The sequence below is a fragment of the Chamaea fasciata genome, unplaced genomic scaffold, assembly GCF_029207755.1.
Source record: "Chamaea fasciata isolate MVZ Bird 193981 ecotype frontalis unplaced genomic scaffold, bChaFas1.0.hap1 SCAF_2, whole genome shotgun sequence".
Lineage (NCBI taxonomy): Eukaryota > Metazoa > Chordata > Aves > Passeriformes > Sylviidae > Chamaea > Chamaea fasciata.
In genome coordinates, this window is record NW_027094087.1 from 29338172 (window position 1) to 29357482 (window position 19311).

The window sequence follows — 19311 nt, forward strand, 5'->3', positions numbered from 1 at the left end:
GTCCACTAAGAACTTGCAGGGGTCACAGAAAAAAGCCATATGGTTTGTGGAGCTAGAGGTGACAGAACAGGGACAGAGCTTTTGCACTTTAGGAAAGTACTTATCCCATGCCTTGATGTCATCTCAGGTGATGTCTATTGTGGTCAGAGCAGAGTCACTGGAATGCATCATGTAAACAAGCTCATTTTGCACATTATCCTGGAGGAAGCTTTCCCATCAAATCTCTGCTGAGCCCATTCAGGCTAAGCGTCACCATCTTATCTTAGATATGTAAAACACCTTAATCTGCAAGCTGCAAAGAGGCCCATTCCTTACTAGTATAAGTTTTTAATTCCAAGTTAGGTGAGTTTATCACAACCTTGAAATTCATGAGTTGCCACCATGAACTTCCATTTGTGTTCTGCTTTTTATGATAGAAGTGCATTCCTAACAGACCTTATCTGGGAGTATTTACGATCCTTTCCAGCTTTCAGAAGGTTGCACTGTTGCCACTGATACTTACAACGCATTTACAAACAGACAAGTCAAAATGAAGATGCTGGCTGTGTACACCTTTACTTTCTCTTCCAAGGCACACAGGATTTCCCATTGGGTTAGGCTGGCATATATTGCTTAGCCAACAGCCCACAGTGCTCCTTTTGTCCTTCCCAGCTGGAGACAGGCGCTTTCTGAGGCAACCAGCACTCAAGCCAACAGGGTAAGACAAGCTGGTGTCAACACCTGGCAATAGCTTCAGCATCAGTCCTGTAATCACTGGAGCTCCTTCTCCCTCAGAAGAGTGTAGGAGCATCTGAGGATGGCAGGGAGAGGGAACTCTGCAAAACCTGAGACACTCTAAGAAACACGTGGTTTTATTGCAAGGGTCGTGGGTAAAAGGGCTTTCCTACAGCCACCAGTCTCGGCTGAAGGGAAGCCCCAAGGAGAGAGAGAGAGGTAAGAGCAGGGTAAGAGAGGTGGCAGGGGTAAGGGAGGAGAGCGAGGTGAGTTAAGAGGGCAAGGTAAGAGCAGGGTAAGCAAGAGAGAAGGGTAAGAGAGCGAGGGCCTTGTTACAACACATTATATCTCCTTTCGTGTTGAATATTCTACTTTACAGTGACCAACCGGCGCAAGATACAAAACTTACAAACTTTGCATACAGCCTATGAGAACTGCTATATTACCATATCATCCTGTATTCTAAACTCTAAAGACTACTTTTTCTTATCTACCTCTTCCCTGATACCTTTGCAGGGCTACTCCCTCGAGCCTCTTTGTTTGCTATCACCCAACCCATTACCAGCTAATAGCCGTCTTCTGGCCTGCCATGCCTACATATCAAAGCTAGCTTTCATTTCTATTTCACTCACAGGTTTTATACTGTTAGTATCTCTTGCTAGGCAATTATATTTGTAGGCTTTTTCTGTCTCACCTTTCCCAACAGAAGAGACAGCAATTTTCTTCAGGTATACCATAAAAAGGGAAATGGAAGCTGAAATCCTAATACTGTCAACTCGTGCTATTTGAGGATATCCCAGGTAATGTGTTATAAATGATAAGCTGAATCCGTGAATTAAAAATATTAATAACAAATTTATTAATTAAAAAAAATGAAGAATTTGAGAAATAGAAAAACCCCGATAAAACCACAACCAAAGCGCAGTTCCGATCCCGGGAATCGGCACTGGGTGAACCGCAGATCCTGCTCCCTGTGGCACAGAATCCCCCTCTGCTTCACAAATTCAGAGTGTGCAGGGCCCATTGTTATACAGTTCCTGGGCTTGTGCAACCGATTACTTCATCGATTCTTTTGTGTGTATGGTCTTGGATTCATATTCGTCTGGTTTCTTTTTTGGATGAGATTTTGGTGAATAGTTTTTCCGGGGAGACATAAACCTATGTCTGGGTTTGCATGGACCAGGTATTGAGATGTATGTCCTTAATGAGATTGGGATGATGGATATGGGGTGCTGAGCGCTTGGCTGATGGTGGTGCTCAATTCCATCACCCATGGGTGGTGCCTTCCTTTCTTTCGATGGTGGGTGATGCTCTGTTTCTCGGCAGAGGAATGTCTTCCCGGAGCCCTGCATTCCTTAGGCTTAAGAACATTATACAGTAACATACAAACTAACTCTCAGACTGCAGTTATATAGGTTTTATAAAATGTTATTAAAAAAGAAAACACAAATTAATCCTGCAATATTTATCACATAATGGAAAAAAAAACCCCAAGGCCAGTTCCTGGAGGGACAAATATCTCTGTAACTGTTCTAGTCCAAGGCTGGCTCTGCATCCAGGCAGGGTTGAGTCTGAGGGAACGTGCTCTCCTGGACTGCTGGTGGCATGCAGAGAGTGTCATCGCTTGCCTTGAGGCAGAGCTGTTTTCTTCATGGTCTGTGAGGAGTCACTTCGGTCCTGTTGCCACCTGCTCCCGTGGGCTCCTCATCTGAGGAGCACACCTGCAGACCCTCTGCAGCACTCTCTAGGTACATCTAGTCCTTCTTAGATTAGGCTTAGTGTCCCATGAAAGCATTTGTAATGTTTCCAGACCTGATCAGGCAGCACTGTGCCCCAGCTGAGGAACCCAGGCAGGCTCTGCATGAAGCCAGCTGAGCTCTCTGCACCCACAGTGCAGTTAATCCGAAAGCAGAACACTGCTGAGTGGTGGATTAACTGTAGCTACTCCTTGGTGTCTTCATAGGATTGTGAGTCTTGCCAGGTTTGCCTTGGCAATGTTTCTGAAAGGGGGCTGGCACTGTTGCTGAGCTGCACTGTGTTTTTCCAGCATAGTGGTTAGGTGAACAGCAGGAACTGTGTGGGACTTGGGAGCTACTATCTCTCCTAAATATTTCCACAGGAAATTCCTATAACAACACTCAAAAAGACCATAAAGAAAGGCAATGGGAGGGTTTTTTTACAAATCTCAAAATAAATGTATTTTGCCCCTTTGCACGCTTATCCGTATCAGCATCATAGAATATTCTGAATATTGGAGGGGACCCACAAGGATCAAATCAAAGTCCAATTCCTAGATTAGTGGCCTGGCCACGATCACTTACGTGCAAGAGAGATGGTGCAGGGTACATACTGGCTCTCAGTAAGAAACGCCTGAGAAGACATGAGTTAAAGAACAGCTGTTTTAAAAAAATAGAATAGCAAGAGGAGTATAGACAGCAAGTAAATCTAAGACCCCTTCAGATGCTGGGCACTGTGTATTCAGGCAGCATTGTTCAAGACCAGAGGGGAAACCCTGCTGGGTTTGGTCGGGAAGGTGATGAAGCTTTGCTGACACTCTGTGAGTGCAGTCTCTCATGAGTGGTGTGAAGTGTGGGGTTGTGATTTGTGTCAGGTAGAAAAAGGTGGCCTGTGTAGCTGTGGTTGTGAAATGTGTGGAATGAGGCCATGGGACAATTATAAAAATGAGTTTTAATGAACAAACGGAAAAAGCATGGAAAGAGGCTTTTCGGACAAATATTTTGCGTGCTTATAAGTGAAAAATGTGAGCTTTAAAGTTTTCACAATATAAGTTTTAAGGTTTTTTTAGGCCTTTAACACGTAGGATAGAAGAATGCGGAAGTATTATTTGCTTTGAAAATAAAATTATTATAAGCTTTAAGCTGCTTTGTAATAAGAGGTTTTGAACTATAGGATTCTGAAAAAGAGAAACTGGACATCACCATCACTAATTTACAAGCCTGGGATATAGAAATTCGACGTCACCAATAGGAACTGATCACAATGGGGTATAGAAATAGGACTTCACAAATAGAAACTAGGAGGAAACCACACACACACGCACAAAAAAAGCTGAGAAGTGCTTATGAAAATGCTCAATAAATACCAGCAAAAATTAGTAGCTGATGTGCAGCTGGAGGGGAAGCCCCCACTGTACCCAGCGCGCTGCCTTGTTCCCACTTTACCATTTGAATTAATGAATTAATGAATTAATAAATTGATTGTTGCTTGGTATATTGGCTGAGTCAAGCTCTTCTTCTTTACAGTGGTATTTGTGAACACTTCTCTTTGACGAAGTTGCAACAACATGGCAAGATTTGGCAACACAAGGCAGAACCACCGTGCATTCCGCACAGCTGAGCTTCAGCTGCCTCAGAGAAGGTCTGTATGCCACACAGAACAGCCATGACCCTTGGAGGAGTGTCCTACACAGAAGAATAAATCACGTTTTTCTCCCAAGGAAACGTTATCATCCCTTTGGAACTTAGAAGGAGGCTTCAAAGGGGAGGTTCAATTATTACGGGTTTTTTGGTTTTGGTTTTGGTTTGGTTTTTTGGGGGGGTTTTTTTTGTTTGTTTGTTTTCTTTTGTTTTGTTTTGTTTTTACCTGGAAACGTGTATCAGACGCCCACCCCCCGCAGCTCAGATAAGGTGTGAGGAAAGAGGAGAGAGCACTGCTGGGGGCAGGCATGTTTGGATACGTCATTAAGAGGCACCACTTGTGGTCAGGCGAAGCATTTCTGTTTCCGCTTTCATCACCTTGTCCCAGCTAAGCCTGGGGGTGTGCTGCGTGTGGCCGTGCGTGGAGCCCGTCCGCAGGGCCAGGAAGGAGAACAGCACCTGGAGGGTCCACCGGGAAAGGAGAAGCCATGCACCGGAGAGGGCTGAGAGGGTAAAAAGAATTGCTGACCTGAAGAAAGCACTCCAGCTTCAGCTCTTGTGTTGTTGCTGCTGCTTAAACCCAATGGCACCCCTCTCTGAAGCCCCGAGGGAGGGCTCTAGGCTTTTTTTTTCCGTGCAGAGTCTCTGTCTTGCTTGGGGAAGGGCGAGGGCAGCGCTGGTGGCTGAGCGGGACCTTCGTCCCCAGGGTCACTGCAGGGGACGAGGGGCTGCACTGGGCTCTGAGCCTGCTGGGGGAATTCCCGCTGGTTTAGGAGCTCTCCCGGGAGCCATAAACCCTGGAGGAGCAACAGGCACTGACCAAAGGCCAGGGAAGATGGGTGGTGTTGGGGAAGGGCTAAGGCGGGAGCTGGCTCGCCCCGACGCTGGGCTGCAAGAGAAGCTGGAAATGCCGCCTCCTCCTTGCTCGGCAGTTTCGAGGTCTTGAGACAGCTGATATCACCCAGAATAAAATGTCTCAGACCATTTTCTGTTCCGTGAAGCGGGGAGGGAGGGGGAAGTTTTAATGCAAAGTTTAGTGAAGAAGTGCCTCGGTCGTGCAAAGCGTTAGCGAGGGGCAAAAATGCAGATTAAAGAAGTTTTGACAAATTTATGCTCATATATTTTTAGACATTATCATTACTGTCTTGCAATGAGCAGAGTTTTAAATAGTTTCTAATAAAAAAGTGCTGGAGGAAGGAAGGAAAATTATTTAATATCTATAATGATGCAGTTTATTACACAGTTTTAATAAGAGAAATATTCGTATTAGGAGCTGGTTTTGTAAAATTAGTACTTTTTAAAATAACCTCATTGCATTCCTGATCAAGTTATAGATGATGGAACCATACAATAGGAAATATATTAATAACACATTTTAAAATATATTTTGTAATCAGTCAGTACATCTTCAAGGTTTAATGCACATTTATGTAGCAGCTGCATTTTAATAAAAAAAGAAAATAAAGCCTAGGAGACAGTTATGCTGGCTGACATCCCTCTGCCGTTTTCTGCCCTAATTCCTCTAAACATTTTGGGGTACAATCCACCTTTCAAATTATTAGTCACACTTCACAGTGCGTTTCTCTGCAGCTCTCAAATTCTGAAAGGATTGCAAGTTTATCTCTATGAGACTGATGAACCAAATTTAGAAATAAAACCAATAATGGTTTCTTCTTTATATCTTTAATTATTTGCTAACTGTGAAATTTGTGGGATCAGGTTTTTTTTGAGTTAGGCTCCATGTGAATACATGTACCGTGTGTAACAGTGCTGAACAGGAAGAACAGTTGGTGATAGCTATAAAAATTATAAAAAAGAGTTGAGGTGATTGCATGGATTTAGGCAATGTATCTGTAAACTCACAGTTACTTTAAGTATTCTCTTACCTGACTTGGGGAGAAAAATGAGTGCTTCCTTTCATATTTATTCTATGGTGTGTGAATGTTTTTTTCATGGTTTAAATTTCTCCTTCTGGTAATGTTGTTTAAATTTTCATTAATCTACTATTTAAAAATAGCAAGTTATAGCTGTAGGAAATATTAATAAGAGTGCAGACTTTTGGTCATATTGCATTAAGTTGATTATGCCGTAGATTTTACTCGGCTTAACACATCCCTAAGGTGGCTATATCTTGAAGATTAGTATATTTCACGATTGTTCTAAAGAAATAGCTTTATGGCCCTGAAAATATGCACAGGACACCCATTGCAATAGCTTGTCCAAAGTGCAATATTTTATGGTCAAAACACAGACGAGAGGGTGCTTAAGACCTATTTAGGTAAGACTTGGAAGTTTTAACTTGTTTGTGTGTTATAATCAGATGCGAAAATCTACAGATACCTTTGAACGAATCAGATCTCTGTAATCTGTTGTGACAATGCTTTCCAAAACCTTAGAGGTACCTTCTGTAAAAATTAGATGAACTGACTTGGCTTGAATATTGGGAGTTTAATGAATTTTCTTTGGACTTCAACCAGTCACAAATTTTGTACATTTATCATTAACATATAATTATATTATTAGATATATGTTCCCTAAAAATTGAGTTTTAAATAAATTTCAGCTAATAGACATTAACTTCCAAGTAATATAATAGAAAAAGTGCATCTCTTTTAACACCTCAAATGAGAAAGCATAAAAATTGTCTGTGCTTCAGTTTTGTCTCTCTTAGTATTTTTTTAACAACCTACTAAAGGAATTGCATCTAATAGAATAGCTATTCTTGTACCAGAATTAAACATTTGGTGACATTTACATTTGTTATTGCATTTACATAAATTCAGTAGAAAGTCTGATCACGAAATCTGCATGTGTGGTTTCTTTGGTTTATATAAATGGAGTTTACATAGAGAAGATAGAGAGACACACCCTGTGGTTTATAAACTGGTTTGTGTGCATATGTATTTTAATGTGTAGGAGGCTGGGATGAAGAAGAAGACAGGGTAAGAGGACAAAACCTTCTGTCTAACTCAGATAAATGAGATGCTTTTTTTTTTATAGGTGAGAAGTCCTGCAGATAGGGAGTATGTGACAGTTTTTCTGCAAGATGTCAATTGTCCCTAGTTCAGAGTGGGGTTTTGTGACTTTGTTTGTTTGTTTGTGGTTTTTTGTTGTGCATTTTGTTTGTTGGTTTGGTTTCGGTTTTTGTTTGTTGGTTTTTGTTACTAATGAGTACTAATATATAAAACAATTTACATGCTTATTGCTTCTCTCTTCAGAATCTGATCAGTTGTCTGCTAGATTTACTCTGAATTATTCTAATTTGGAAAAACATATATCTGAAGTGCATTCTCATATAAATCTCTATAAAGGAAAATTGTACAAAGGCCACAAAGTGCCTCTGGAGAGTTCATTATTTATGTATTATGGATAATTACTGAGTATAAAAGATATATTCAAGACTATTGGCAGTCTTTGTATAGATCCTTAACTGACAATATTTAGAGGTCCTTTCTGAACTCAGAAAATATCCATCCTGGGAGTTGCATCTTTTTGCATAGAACACTTCTTTCTTCTTATCTTGAGTTGGATGGTGTTGACTGTGCTAATCCTTATGAAAGTACACACAGCAGGAGAATCCAATAAGGAAAACTATTCAGCTTCATGGTGTATCAGTGCATTTATTTTCTTTTTTTAAAATTTTTTTGTATTAGTTTTTACAAAATTCACAACAGCTCCCTACATTGAAAAGGGCCATATAGGAACCTTGTAAAAATGTCTGACACACAAAAAAAATATAGAGAGCTGTTAGAAACACTCCCACTGATGGGGAAGAGGACAGGCGTAGGGAGGGGGGAGGCAGTGAAAGTTCCACATGCAGCTGTAGATGAGGGGATGATTAGCTGTTCAGGGTTTGGTTTCTTTAATTCCTTTACCCTGCCTGGTGCCTGCCTCTCCATTTTTCTTGTGTTGCCGTCTCGTGCTTTGCGCTTCTCAGTTCTTCCTCCACCCTTCCCTTTTTAATGTACTGGAGTACTACCGAAAACAAACTTGTAACCAGTGATTCCCTGAAGTTTCTCTTCTGTTTCAGCATGTATATATCTAAGAAGGCATTCAGAAGACACTTTGATCCCTGCCTGTATCCAGACGAGACGTACCTACTGTGCGAGCTGTGGTGGAATGGGAATGAGACGTCTTGGAAACACTGGGTCAGAAACGACGTTAACCATGCAGAAGAGTACTTCCTGCAGGAAATCTTTGAGCCTAGAAGCTACGGTTTCTGTAACATCACCTGGTACCTGTCCTGGAGCCCCTGTTGGAGCTGCTGTAATAAAATACGGGATTTCCTGAGGAGGCATCCCAATGTGAGCATAGACATACATGTAGCACGGCTCTACTACTCTGACTATACAAGAAACCAAAGAGGCCTGAGGGAACTAGAGGGGTTGCAGCGAGTAACCATTCAAGTCATGGAAGAAGAAGGCAAGGTTTCCCATACTTTGTGGGACTGGGGAGGGGTTAGCTGGTGAACTTTGTGCATGGCTGAATCGGGTACAGGCTGGCTTCTGTGGTGCCTCATGTCCTACTCAGCTTCTTTGGGGGCATAGCCATCACCATGCAGTGAACGAGAGTGACATCCAAAAAAAAAGATGTTTAAATAGTGCAGGAGAAGAGGGGCAGGACCCTTAGCAACCAGGTCTGAAGGAAAATTCTCCTTTGTTTAGAGATAGCATCCTTATGGCACCCCTCAGGGAATGGGAGATATGGTCCTTCTCCCTTGTCCTGAGCAAATAAATGGAGTCGCAGGGATCAGGCTGGCTGAAAAGCTCCTGTGCAATTAAAGGAGGGGAAAAGTATTGCCCAGAGTAAATGACATGGGCTCCAAATATGGAGTGGACAGCATGCATCAGCTGACCTATTCATGGCCGAGCTGTCTCTGTGATATGGACACAAGGAAGAGCTTAAAAAGTCTTGTTTCCTGAGCTTCTCTGGTATCTGAATAAACTCAGATTAATTATCTTGCTTCTATTTCTCCAGACTATCATTACTGTTGGGAGACCTTTTTAGAAACAGATGTCTATTATGATTTCTTGCCCGAGAACTTTGGACCAGCGATACGGAGATATCGTTTAATGCTCGAAAACATCCTTGAGGTCAGTACACTCTGAGAGATAGAGGGAATCACATGAAATGATTTGCAGTCTAGGGCAACTGAGTTGTAAAGAGCAGGAAAGAAACCTTTGTTTACATGTAGCTCTAGTTGGACTTCAAAGAGTCCTGCAGTAGGCTTTTGAAAAAAGTAGTGTACTAAAATCATGGGAACTATCCTCTCCCACTGGGAGAGAAGCACTGTGGATATTTTTCCATAATATTGATGCCATCTTGGCTTTTGCCTTTTTTTCTTTTATATGTTCTCTGTATTCTTTGCACATATATTTGGAGCTCTGTAGCCTAGTATTTTATTCTGGCTTGTTTTCTCAGTACTTTTCCGTGCTCTTTCCCTAGGCAGGAAGACAAAACAAATTCCAGAGCTCCAAGCCCCGGGGGATACAAGGCCCTTATCCTATCTTGGTCCTTCCTGGGAACCAAGGTTGATAACAAGGTCTTTGAGACAGATTTTTATAAACAAATACAGTTAGTACCAAGGGGGGGCTCCAGAGAAGGAGCTTGACTTGGGGAATTGCATCACTGCTTGTCCTCCTAATTGGTGCTTTTTATCCATTATGATAATTTCCTAAAACTAATCAAAACTATATTCACCTTGCATGGGGGGGCTTTTGTGGATATTCTCCATAACTGCCCCTGGAGACTTCCAAATAAAAATCCACTTTTATATTACCTCCTATACTAAAATGACCTCAGGTTTCATTTTTAGGTTGAAAAAGGCAACAATATTATGAAGGAAAAGCTATGAGTGCAGTTTTTCTCCTTTGGGTTCCAGGGTGGGAAATTCCTTGATTTTTACCTGGAACTCTAGTCTCAATCTCAGAAACCCTCCACCAGATTCCTTTTTAACCTGGGTCTGAGCATGGGTTTCAGTTTGCCAAATGGTGCTGCTCAGCCCCTTTCTCTCAATGTCTGCAGTGGTCTGGCACCCCCCATTCACTGGGCCCCTGCATACTTCATTAAAGTCCCTTCTAGACTCCATTCAGTAACTTCTGTGACTGGTTGGGAGGGTACAGTTTCTGTGAGATGAGAAAAGCTGTTCAAAATGGAATGTCTGTACCCTGGGAAAATTCAGTCTTTGTTTTGTGCCAGACCTCCTGATATAGGCAGGAGTGAAAAGAGCGTGTTCAACAACACACTGAAAGTTTGTGTCCTTGAAGACAAGAGAATTTGCTTGGATGAATAAGTCCACACCCTTGGCTGGGAAAGACTGTATTAAAAAAAAAGTATAGCAAAACTAATATAAATGATTCAGCATTTTATTTCGATGTATTAGAATTTTCTGACAAATGCTATTTTTAGTGAATAAGAGTGAAAGAAATCTATGGCTATGTGGGTCATTGGTTATTTGGGAAATTCATTTTATATGGTATATGTGGAAAAGTAACATCTTGGGCTACTACAACTAATAGACTGCTTCTGCTATGTCTGTTTCAAATCACAAAGCAGTTGGAGGATCTAAATGTCATTTTCTACTTCTGTTTTAGGATCATCGTTTATAGAATCAAAGAATCACAGAAAATCTCAAGTTGGAAGGGACCCAAAAGGATCATCGAGTCCAACCCCCTTCTCCTCGCAGGACTAACTAAAACTTAACAACATGACTAAAAACATCATCCATGTTATAAACAGGTTATGTAGTAGCTGACTTTTGTTAAAATTTGTTTTAATTATAAAATTGTAATTGTTTGTAGATAATTAGTGTAAGTCTCAATTTGCTTTTAAGTGTGGTAAAATTTGTAATTGCTCATGGGGAACGTAAAAGGGGAAGCAAAGCTTTCATGAGATGTAAGTGGGCTTTTGAAAGGTGTGTTTTAAGATAGCTTAAGTGGAGAGCAGAAGATCATAAAAGGAAAAGTACCAAGCTTAAAGTGGCATCAAAAGACCACCCTAGACTGTTGATGTCTGCAGTTATTAAATCATGCAAACGCTGCAAAAATCTAAAGCAAGATTGTGGTCAACAAGCTCTAAATAAATTTGCTAAATCATTTAAGTGAGTAATACAACTGAAATGGTATAAAAGACTGCAGACTGAAGAAGTGGGTGTGTACTGGGTTTGCCAGGCTTTATGATTATCCCTTTTATTATCATTTATTGAAACTCTTAAATAGTTAAGAGGAGTGAGCTCCTTACCTCTGACAGACCTGATGGTGATCCTGTTCCTCTGACCAACCAACTTCTCAGTGAAGGTGAGCTGTTCCTAATGTCCAAGCTGAACATCCCCTAATGCAGATTCATTCCATTTACACCAGTCCTATCACTGGTCACTGGTTTCAGGAATAGATAAATTTCAGGATTACCCGGTTCCAAGTGGAGAATTCCAGCACTTGCTCTTGTAATATTTCATACAGTTGGTGACTGCTCAGCTCTTCAGTATCCAGATCTCTCTGCAGGGCCTCTTTACCCTCAAGGGAATCCACAGTTCCTCCTAGTTAAGTGTCATTGGCAAGATTACATGAATTTGGTTCCTACATTTGATTCCTCCATACAGATGATTTATAAGAACACTGAAGATCACTGGCTGTAAAAATGAGCCCCAAGGAACTCCAGTGGTGACCAGTCACCAGCCTGATGTAAACCCACTGACTGTAACTTTTTGAGCCATCAGCCAACTGCTCACCCAGAGCCCTGTGGACTTATCTAGTCATGTGCTGGACATTTTATCCTGAAGGTGAAGTACTGAGGCCTGAACAACAAACCCTGACTAAGACCTGAAAAACAGGCCTTGAGCCAAAGTTGACCTCTCGATGAAGTTTCCAACCAAAGGTTATATTTGTATCTGCTCTCTAAAGAAATCCTATTAGCAATAAGATACATGTCTCCTTTCTTTGGTGAAAGATGTATTTACCTTTCTGTATTAGAAACTGGACAAGGCCAGGTCTTTTTTGCTCTACCTCTGTTTTTCTGTCTTTCCTTCTTCCTTTCTTCCTCTGCTTTAAAGTTTAGGTCACTGTTGCCATAGGCTGCTCAAAGATTATTGTTGCCTCACGTTGTTCAGAAAGGTTTAAATTGTTGCTGCTACAGGCTGTTGAACCTATCATATGGTTTTAATTGCTGTGGCCTATATAAATAAAACTTTCTAATTTGATCTCTTGGTGTTGTTGTGCCTTAATTTAGCCCAAGGCTATCCCAAATGTTAGCTACCTCAGAGCAGGTGGTCCAGGACATCCCTCTCAGGACCTGATAATTGTGTCTCAGAATATTCTTCTTCATAACTTTACCAGTCACTGAAGTGAGACAGGCAGGCCTGTAATTACCAGGGTCTTCCTTCTTACCATTCTTGAAACAGTGGAACAACACTGTCGTCTTCCACTTGAACCTTTCCAGACTCCCAAGACCATTGAAAAATAATCCTAGATCCTGCGATGATAATGGTCAGCTCCTTCAGTACCTTGGGACAAATGCCGTCAGACTCCCCCGTAGGTTTATGTGCATCCATCTGGAGCAGCCACTCTTGAACTAGATCGAGATTGTCTCTGGGTTTATCATCCCCTCAGTCCTGGCCTTCCAGCATAGGGCTCTTGGGGTCCCAGGGCCATCATCTGGCAGGAGATGGTCAGGATGCCAAAAGGATCATCTCTGGAGACTTGCTGTCCTCTCAGATAGCCTTGTTTCCTACCTCATGATTTAAGAGGAACAGAGGTGGACTTAGTACCATGAAAATGCCCCATCAGGTCAGAAAGCAGAGTCCAGGCACTATCTAGCAGTGACAGAGGGGTTGTTTTTCACAGAGAGCAGATAATCCTGGCCACCAGCTGTGGTTTTTCATGATCCTGTCCCAATACCTCAATACCCACAATGACTGCACTTGGGTACCCTGCATCTCACCTTTAGGGTCCGTATACAGACCTAGTTTTACTCTGTCCTGCCATCTGCGTCCACAGCTTACTGGAGCAGAAAATTCCAGAAGCTTATAGTTAGCCATGTAAATAAGCACTTGCCTCTGTTTTAAACTGATCAACTAATCACACTAAGTGTCAGTTCTTGGTATAATAATGTCTCATGATTGATCACAGAAACACTAGTCTGCATTAGAAAGACTGTCCTAACCTAGAGGATTTTCCACTCTTTCAGTGGGAGCTCTAACATGTAACTGACAGCAGCACTTGATTTTAAAATGCAGCTTCAAAAAATCCACAGATGTTCCATTCAACAGAACCAAATCCTCCATCCATCAAGAGATTTGACTGTGGAATGATAATTACAGTACCCATGTTCTTTGCATTTCAGCATCTCCAGTCAGATAGCTAAAAGAAGTAATTAATTAATTTAATTTGCAAGTCCATCCTGGAACTGGGCCACTAGATGGAAACCCCTCATGTTTTAAGGTGTTTTTAAAGAGGCACAGAAAACTGATCACACAAGTCGTTAAGGGGGATGGGAAAGAGAAACACAGACATTGTGAAACTACTGAACAAAATTTATGAAGTGGACCAAGTGTTCCCTGTTCAGTCTCCAATGTAACTAGTTGTTGGCACAGGCTGCTAAACAAAGGATATCACAAAGTATAATCTTCCAAGCAACTTTGGGGGTGGTTGTTGATGCTCTGCCTGTGCCAAGGCTCATTTTCCTTAGTTCTTGTTTACACTGTCCTGTTGGCCTTCTCTTACCACACTCAGCCCATTCACATCATAACCAGATTTTGACCAGAGCAAGCTTGTGACATTCCAAGGTCTTGAGCAAGGAAGAACCCCAACTTGTTTTCACAATAAAAAATAAAGACAGTTATGGTCTGTACCTCTTGGGGCCCTGAGGACTTAAAAAAAAAAAAAAATTGGTTATCTTGACCACCCACACTAGTGGCTTCCACTGACACACTGCCCACAGATGGCCCAGGAGCTAATATGTTTAGTATGGATTGCAATGAAGAAGATTAACTCCGTCCTTGATGGTGCCCAATGGTTGTAGTGCCTGGTCCTGACGAATGTTTTCTGCTTTTGATGGAGATTTTACCTCCCATGACAGCTACATCTTCAAGGTGAATTTTCGGGAGAGTTTAACCCAATATTTTGTTGGCATTGAGCAATCCCTGAGTGCTTGGAAAAGAAAATCTCAGAGCTGGAAGTTCCTAGAGCTGCTCTGTACATTCTCCTTGGTACAACCTATAGAAAATCATTGCTTTCTCTCAAGTGAAGTCCACCTGGTAATGTGGTCCCCCTCATATTTAAAACTCTGCTGTTTTGTGGTGACTGACTCAGGCTCTCAAGCAGAGCATGGACACCAATCCCCCAGGGTTTGGGGCACTTATTTTTGTGCTTTGACAAGGTGTGTGCGTTGACACAAAGATGTAGAAATGAAGCAAAACCAGAAAGATAAATATATAGAACTTCTGTGACTCAAGGTAGTGTGAGAAGACTGTAGAAGGACTGCTTGGAGTAGGGAAACATTCCAAAATACAGATATGTTCACTTGCAGTTTTTCTTTTCACACTGACCTCTCATGAAGTATCTTTGATGAGCTCAGAAATTCTTTGATTTCTACAACCTCACCAGTTAATGTGAGGTTAATGTGAGAAAGAATTATATTACAAGGATATTCAGGATGTTTTGTTACCGAAGTAAGCATGCAGGTAAGTGCTTCCCCCTAGCCAATTATTTTTCACTTTGCCTGGGTCAGAGCTCTGCCTGCACATCCTTGTGGCAGGCTGCCATTCCACTTCATCAGAGTCAGCCTCATAAAGCTCACCCAGCAGTGGCAGGGTGCCACCAGTTATCTTAATCTCTTATGTTTCGGTTTCCATGCATGGAGGCTGAACAAGAGTATCAGTAAAGTATGGTGACGCCATGCAGCCTGCAGAGGAAATGAAAGCAAAGGTACTGGGAGAGATAAAGGAGCCATGGGTGGGTGTGCTTATCAGAGTTGCAAAGTAATAATACGCTGCAAAGGAGATGTATTTGTGTATCTACAAGCTTGTTTTTATATGCATTATTGTGCATATATGTAAATATCCATAAATATTTTCATGAGTGTGAATTCATACATACAGATTCATACATAAACACGCCTTTTTAAAATGTGGAGGTCACAGAAAAAATCTTAAAAGGCTCTGTGCGGTTTTTCTTTCCATGAAAAGTATAGATACCTACTGAGAAAACTCCATTAAATCCAAGTAAACATACAGTGGATTTTCCTTTTACTGTCAAATGTGTCAGCAGCAGAACACTTAAACTAACACAGGATTTACTATTTCAAATTAAGTCCAGGAGGCAGCCTGTAGGTGGAGGTTGAGACTTAAGCCTCTGTAGTATAAGCCCCGGGCTTTTGTCACATTTAAATTTAACCATTCTCTCTGCTACCAGAATTCTACTTGGTGATTCTCACCTCTTTCCAATAGATCATTCAGCCAGAGAATAAAAAGTTGTATACCTGTAAAATCCTCAGAGGTCTGCAAATTGGGATCTTAGCTGATTCAAACCTTGACCCTTTTTGTCTTCTTTGATGTCTGATTTAACTTTTCTTCTGTGCTCCTCTTTGTTCTCTAACCTGCTTCCATATATTTCCATTTCTAGGACTCCGTCAGTCCAAATTTGTTACCGGATGCACATCTTGGGTTTTGAGCGTCAGATAAGCTAAAAGATGTTTGGGAAAAGGGAGTGGCACATCAGCAGACAACACGTCTGTAAGAGTCGTGCTATGGACTTGTTTTGCTGCTATCTCTTTCCTGGGAGAATCTGAAGGCACCTAGCTCACTCATACTCTGTCCACCTCTCTATCACTTAGTGTGCGTCGTGGAGGCCCTTTATAAAATGTTCTTGTTATAGATGATAAGCCAAATCCGTGAATTAAAAATATTAATAACAAATTTATTAATAGAAATTAAAAAAAAATCGAAAATTTTGGAAATAGAAAGACCCCGATAAAACCACAACCAAAGCGCAGTTCCGATCCCGGGAATCGGCACTGGGTGAACCGCAGATCCTGCCCCCTGTGGCACAGAATCCCCCTCTGCTTCACAAATTCAGAGTGTGCAGGGCCCATTTTTATACAGTTCCCGGGCTTGTGCGACCGATTATTTCATCGATTCTTTTGTGTGTATAGTCATTGATTCATATTCATCTGGTTTCTTTTCTGGATGAGAGTTTGGTGAATAGTTTTTCCGGGGAGACATAAACCTATGTCTGGGTTTGCATGGACCAGGTATTGAGATGTATGTCCTTAATGAGATTGGGATGATGGATATGGGGTGCTGAGCGCTTGGCTGATGGCGGTGCTCAACTCCATCACCCATGGGTGGTGCCTTCCTTTCTTTCGGTGGTGGGTGATTCTCTGTTTCTCGGCAGAGGAATGTCTTCCCGGAGCCCTGCGTTCCTTAGGCTTAAGAACATTATACAGTAACATACAAACTAACTCTCAGACTACAGTTATATAGGTTTTATAAAATGTTATTAAAAAAGAAAACACAAATTAATCCTGCAATACTTATCACGTTCTGAAGAAATTGTGAAGCTTCTACATTCTTTTCCCCGATGAATCTGTTGACTTGTGTAATAGATGTACTGTATAAAATTCGTGTATTAAATTTGTGTGTGTAAAATTATACATTGGAATTGAAAAAACCCGGATTCCTGGAAACGGTCTGAGGTCGTCTCCAAAAATTCCAAAGTCTTTTTTTAGCTTGGAGGTGCCACCTCGACATTTGCAGAAGAGATAACGTGGAATCGGCTCATTAATCACGGGCAGATCACATCTTCGCAGCCACTCAAGGATCTGATATTGATCTTGATGGAGATTAGCAGATGATTGCATCAAGCCTCCCAACAGAAAATTCAGAGACTCTCCTTTTGGACTTTCATACAACTCTTCAGGAAGTTCTTTCAAAAACATCCCTCAGGGGGTGTAGGACATTTCGGCGATTGTGTCGTTTGCACGAATTCATGTTTTTTGGGCGAATTCGCATTCTTTGCGGCAGTCCTGCTTTCACCTCAGGGCAGAAAAACGGTATAAAACACCTACCCTGAGACCCTGAATTTGTGGACAGTGCCCCGGAGAAGCACCTTTTGCTGCTCCCAGATTGTCCACCCAGCATTCGATCGATGTTGTCCTGATTTATCGTGGCGTCTCAAAATTAATTTTCAAAATTGCTAAATAAATCTTTGGATTTTTGAATTGGCTCGTGATTATTTATAACACTTGTATACAGCATGGCTCTACTACCACCAAAGGGAATATTCTTATGAAGGTCTCAGGAACCTGGTGTTAAAAGAGGCATGAGTAAATGTCTGTCTACCATTCCATGTACGCTTTTCTTTGTATGTTCCTCTAAAATGCATCCAGGTTCATGAGGTATGCATATGAGGGTGGTGGTAATTAAAAAAAAAAAATCCTTTTGCTGGAGTGCTTGAGATATATTCAGATATTACCAATAGCTCAGCATCACGAACCACCTCCATATTTTTCTCTCACATCACCTTAAGCAGCTTCTGTAAGGGGACATAACTGATTGCATGAGAAGTAAAATGAAAATTTTTGCCAGTTGTTCGAGTAATACAAGACTCCACCTGTATAGATAACCCTTGCCACAGTCACGTAGCAATTTAAAGGGTTACTGGATTACTGCTGGTTGCTCATAAAAACCAAGGGATGGGTTTCCCACCTAGTTGTATGATGCTTCTGGAGGTCATAATCTCCCTCTTGACTCACTGGAGCGTGGTCCCCATAAACACAATGTGCAAGTTCTTCTAGAAGTATGAAATTTCATTTGTGTGGCAACCCTGTCTTCCTGATTTTATTATGATTAAAGCAACAACTGAATTTGGAAGGGATTTGTGAAAAAGGAGGTTCACTCTCCTGGTAAAATTTAAAAGTTTAATAAACGACAATAGGAGACAAAGATAATAAAGCAAATTTTAAAGGCTGGGTGCTTGGCATTCAGCCAAGAGCACACCTGCTGTTTCGGAGACACCCTTTACATACCTTTTCTATTGTATCTGCCTATTACATATTCATAAACAATTATGCATATTTAAACTTTTCCCCAAACTAGTTTACACGTTCCAAGAACTGTTGACTGACTATGGTTCCTTCTTGGGTCCGCCTTTTTAGAGCATGCACATTTCTTGGCTGTGGTTTTAGTCCATTCTTATTATCACCTCCAGCTTGGGTTTTGGTCCATACTTTCTCCAGACGGCAGGTGGTGAGAGTTGGCATATCAGTAGCAGGGTCCTCATCATATGTTCATTGGATGTTATCCCGACCAAGCAGGCAGCTCAATTACCACAAGCCTATCCCACATAACTATATATCAGCTATTTCACTACTATGTCTAAGTTTAGTTAATAGCAGAAATAAAAACTATATCTTTATAGCAAAGTTACTTTAACGTTATACCTATAGCATCCATTTTAATATTGACGAAAAGCCAATAATATAATACGTATTTATGACAGATTCTTCTTCTCATATTAGGCTAACAGAGCGGTATTTCCAGATTGTTGGGGTTTTTTTCCTTTTGGCTTTCTGCCATCTCATACAGCACATTCAGCTTCCTGAACACACCCAAAAATGTTGCACTGCTTGGACATTTTTATTTCTCCACTTTCTGTGGCACATTGCTGGTTTTCTGTGAGGAACTATTGCTGCTAATCAAGCCATTCCTTGCAGACTAATCATCTTTAAGCCTAATTCACTCCTGCTTATTTGTAAATACGTACTGTAAGGACAGGGCAGTGAAGGGAGTGCTACAGCACCAAAGCATTCCTGGTCTCACTGAGAATCACGCCCATGAACTCAAAACCGTATTAGTCAATCACATTTTTGTTTCAACAATCTCTGTTTAAGTTGCTCCCCATCACTCTTCTGTGGTAGGAAATAATGCAGCCACTAGGTAACAATTCTGTGCTGAGAAGTGAGAAGTGACCTTGTAGCAGAAGTGACCCTCAGGGCAGACGCTGTGTTGGCACTGCCTGATGACCTGCCACAGCCAGTCTTCTCCTTGACAGGGAATCCTGCCAGTTCCCGAGTCCCTCGAAACTCCACCATTCATGTACACTTCTTGATTTTTTTCTGCCCTGGCAAGAAAGTGAATACTTTTTGACAATAGAATACTGAGAGCTTCCTGCTGAGAATACAAATAAATCACTCCCTTAGCTTTAAAATTCAGCATCTAGCTTGGCAC

General features: G+C 41.5%; 1 protein-coding gene across 1 annotated transcript; it reads left to right on the plus strand.

The window, feature by feature from the left end:
* The first annotated feature begins 4377 nt into the window (after positions 1-4377).
* LOC136284976 (C->U-editing enzyme APOBEC-1-like) lies at positions 4378-12285 on the plus strand. The gene is made up of 4 exons (XM_066175533.1): positions 4378-4602; positions 8122-8513; positions 9069-9184; positions 10685-12285. Exons 1-4 carry the CDS (start codon positions 4580-4582, stop codon positions 10697-10699), a joined length of 546 nt encoding a protein of 181 aa, XP_066031630.1. The 5' UTR covers positions 4378-4579; the 3' UTR covers positions 10700-12285.
* The last annotated feature ends 7026 nt before the right edge of the window (positions 12286-19311 follow it).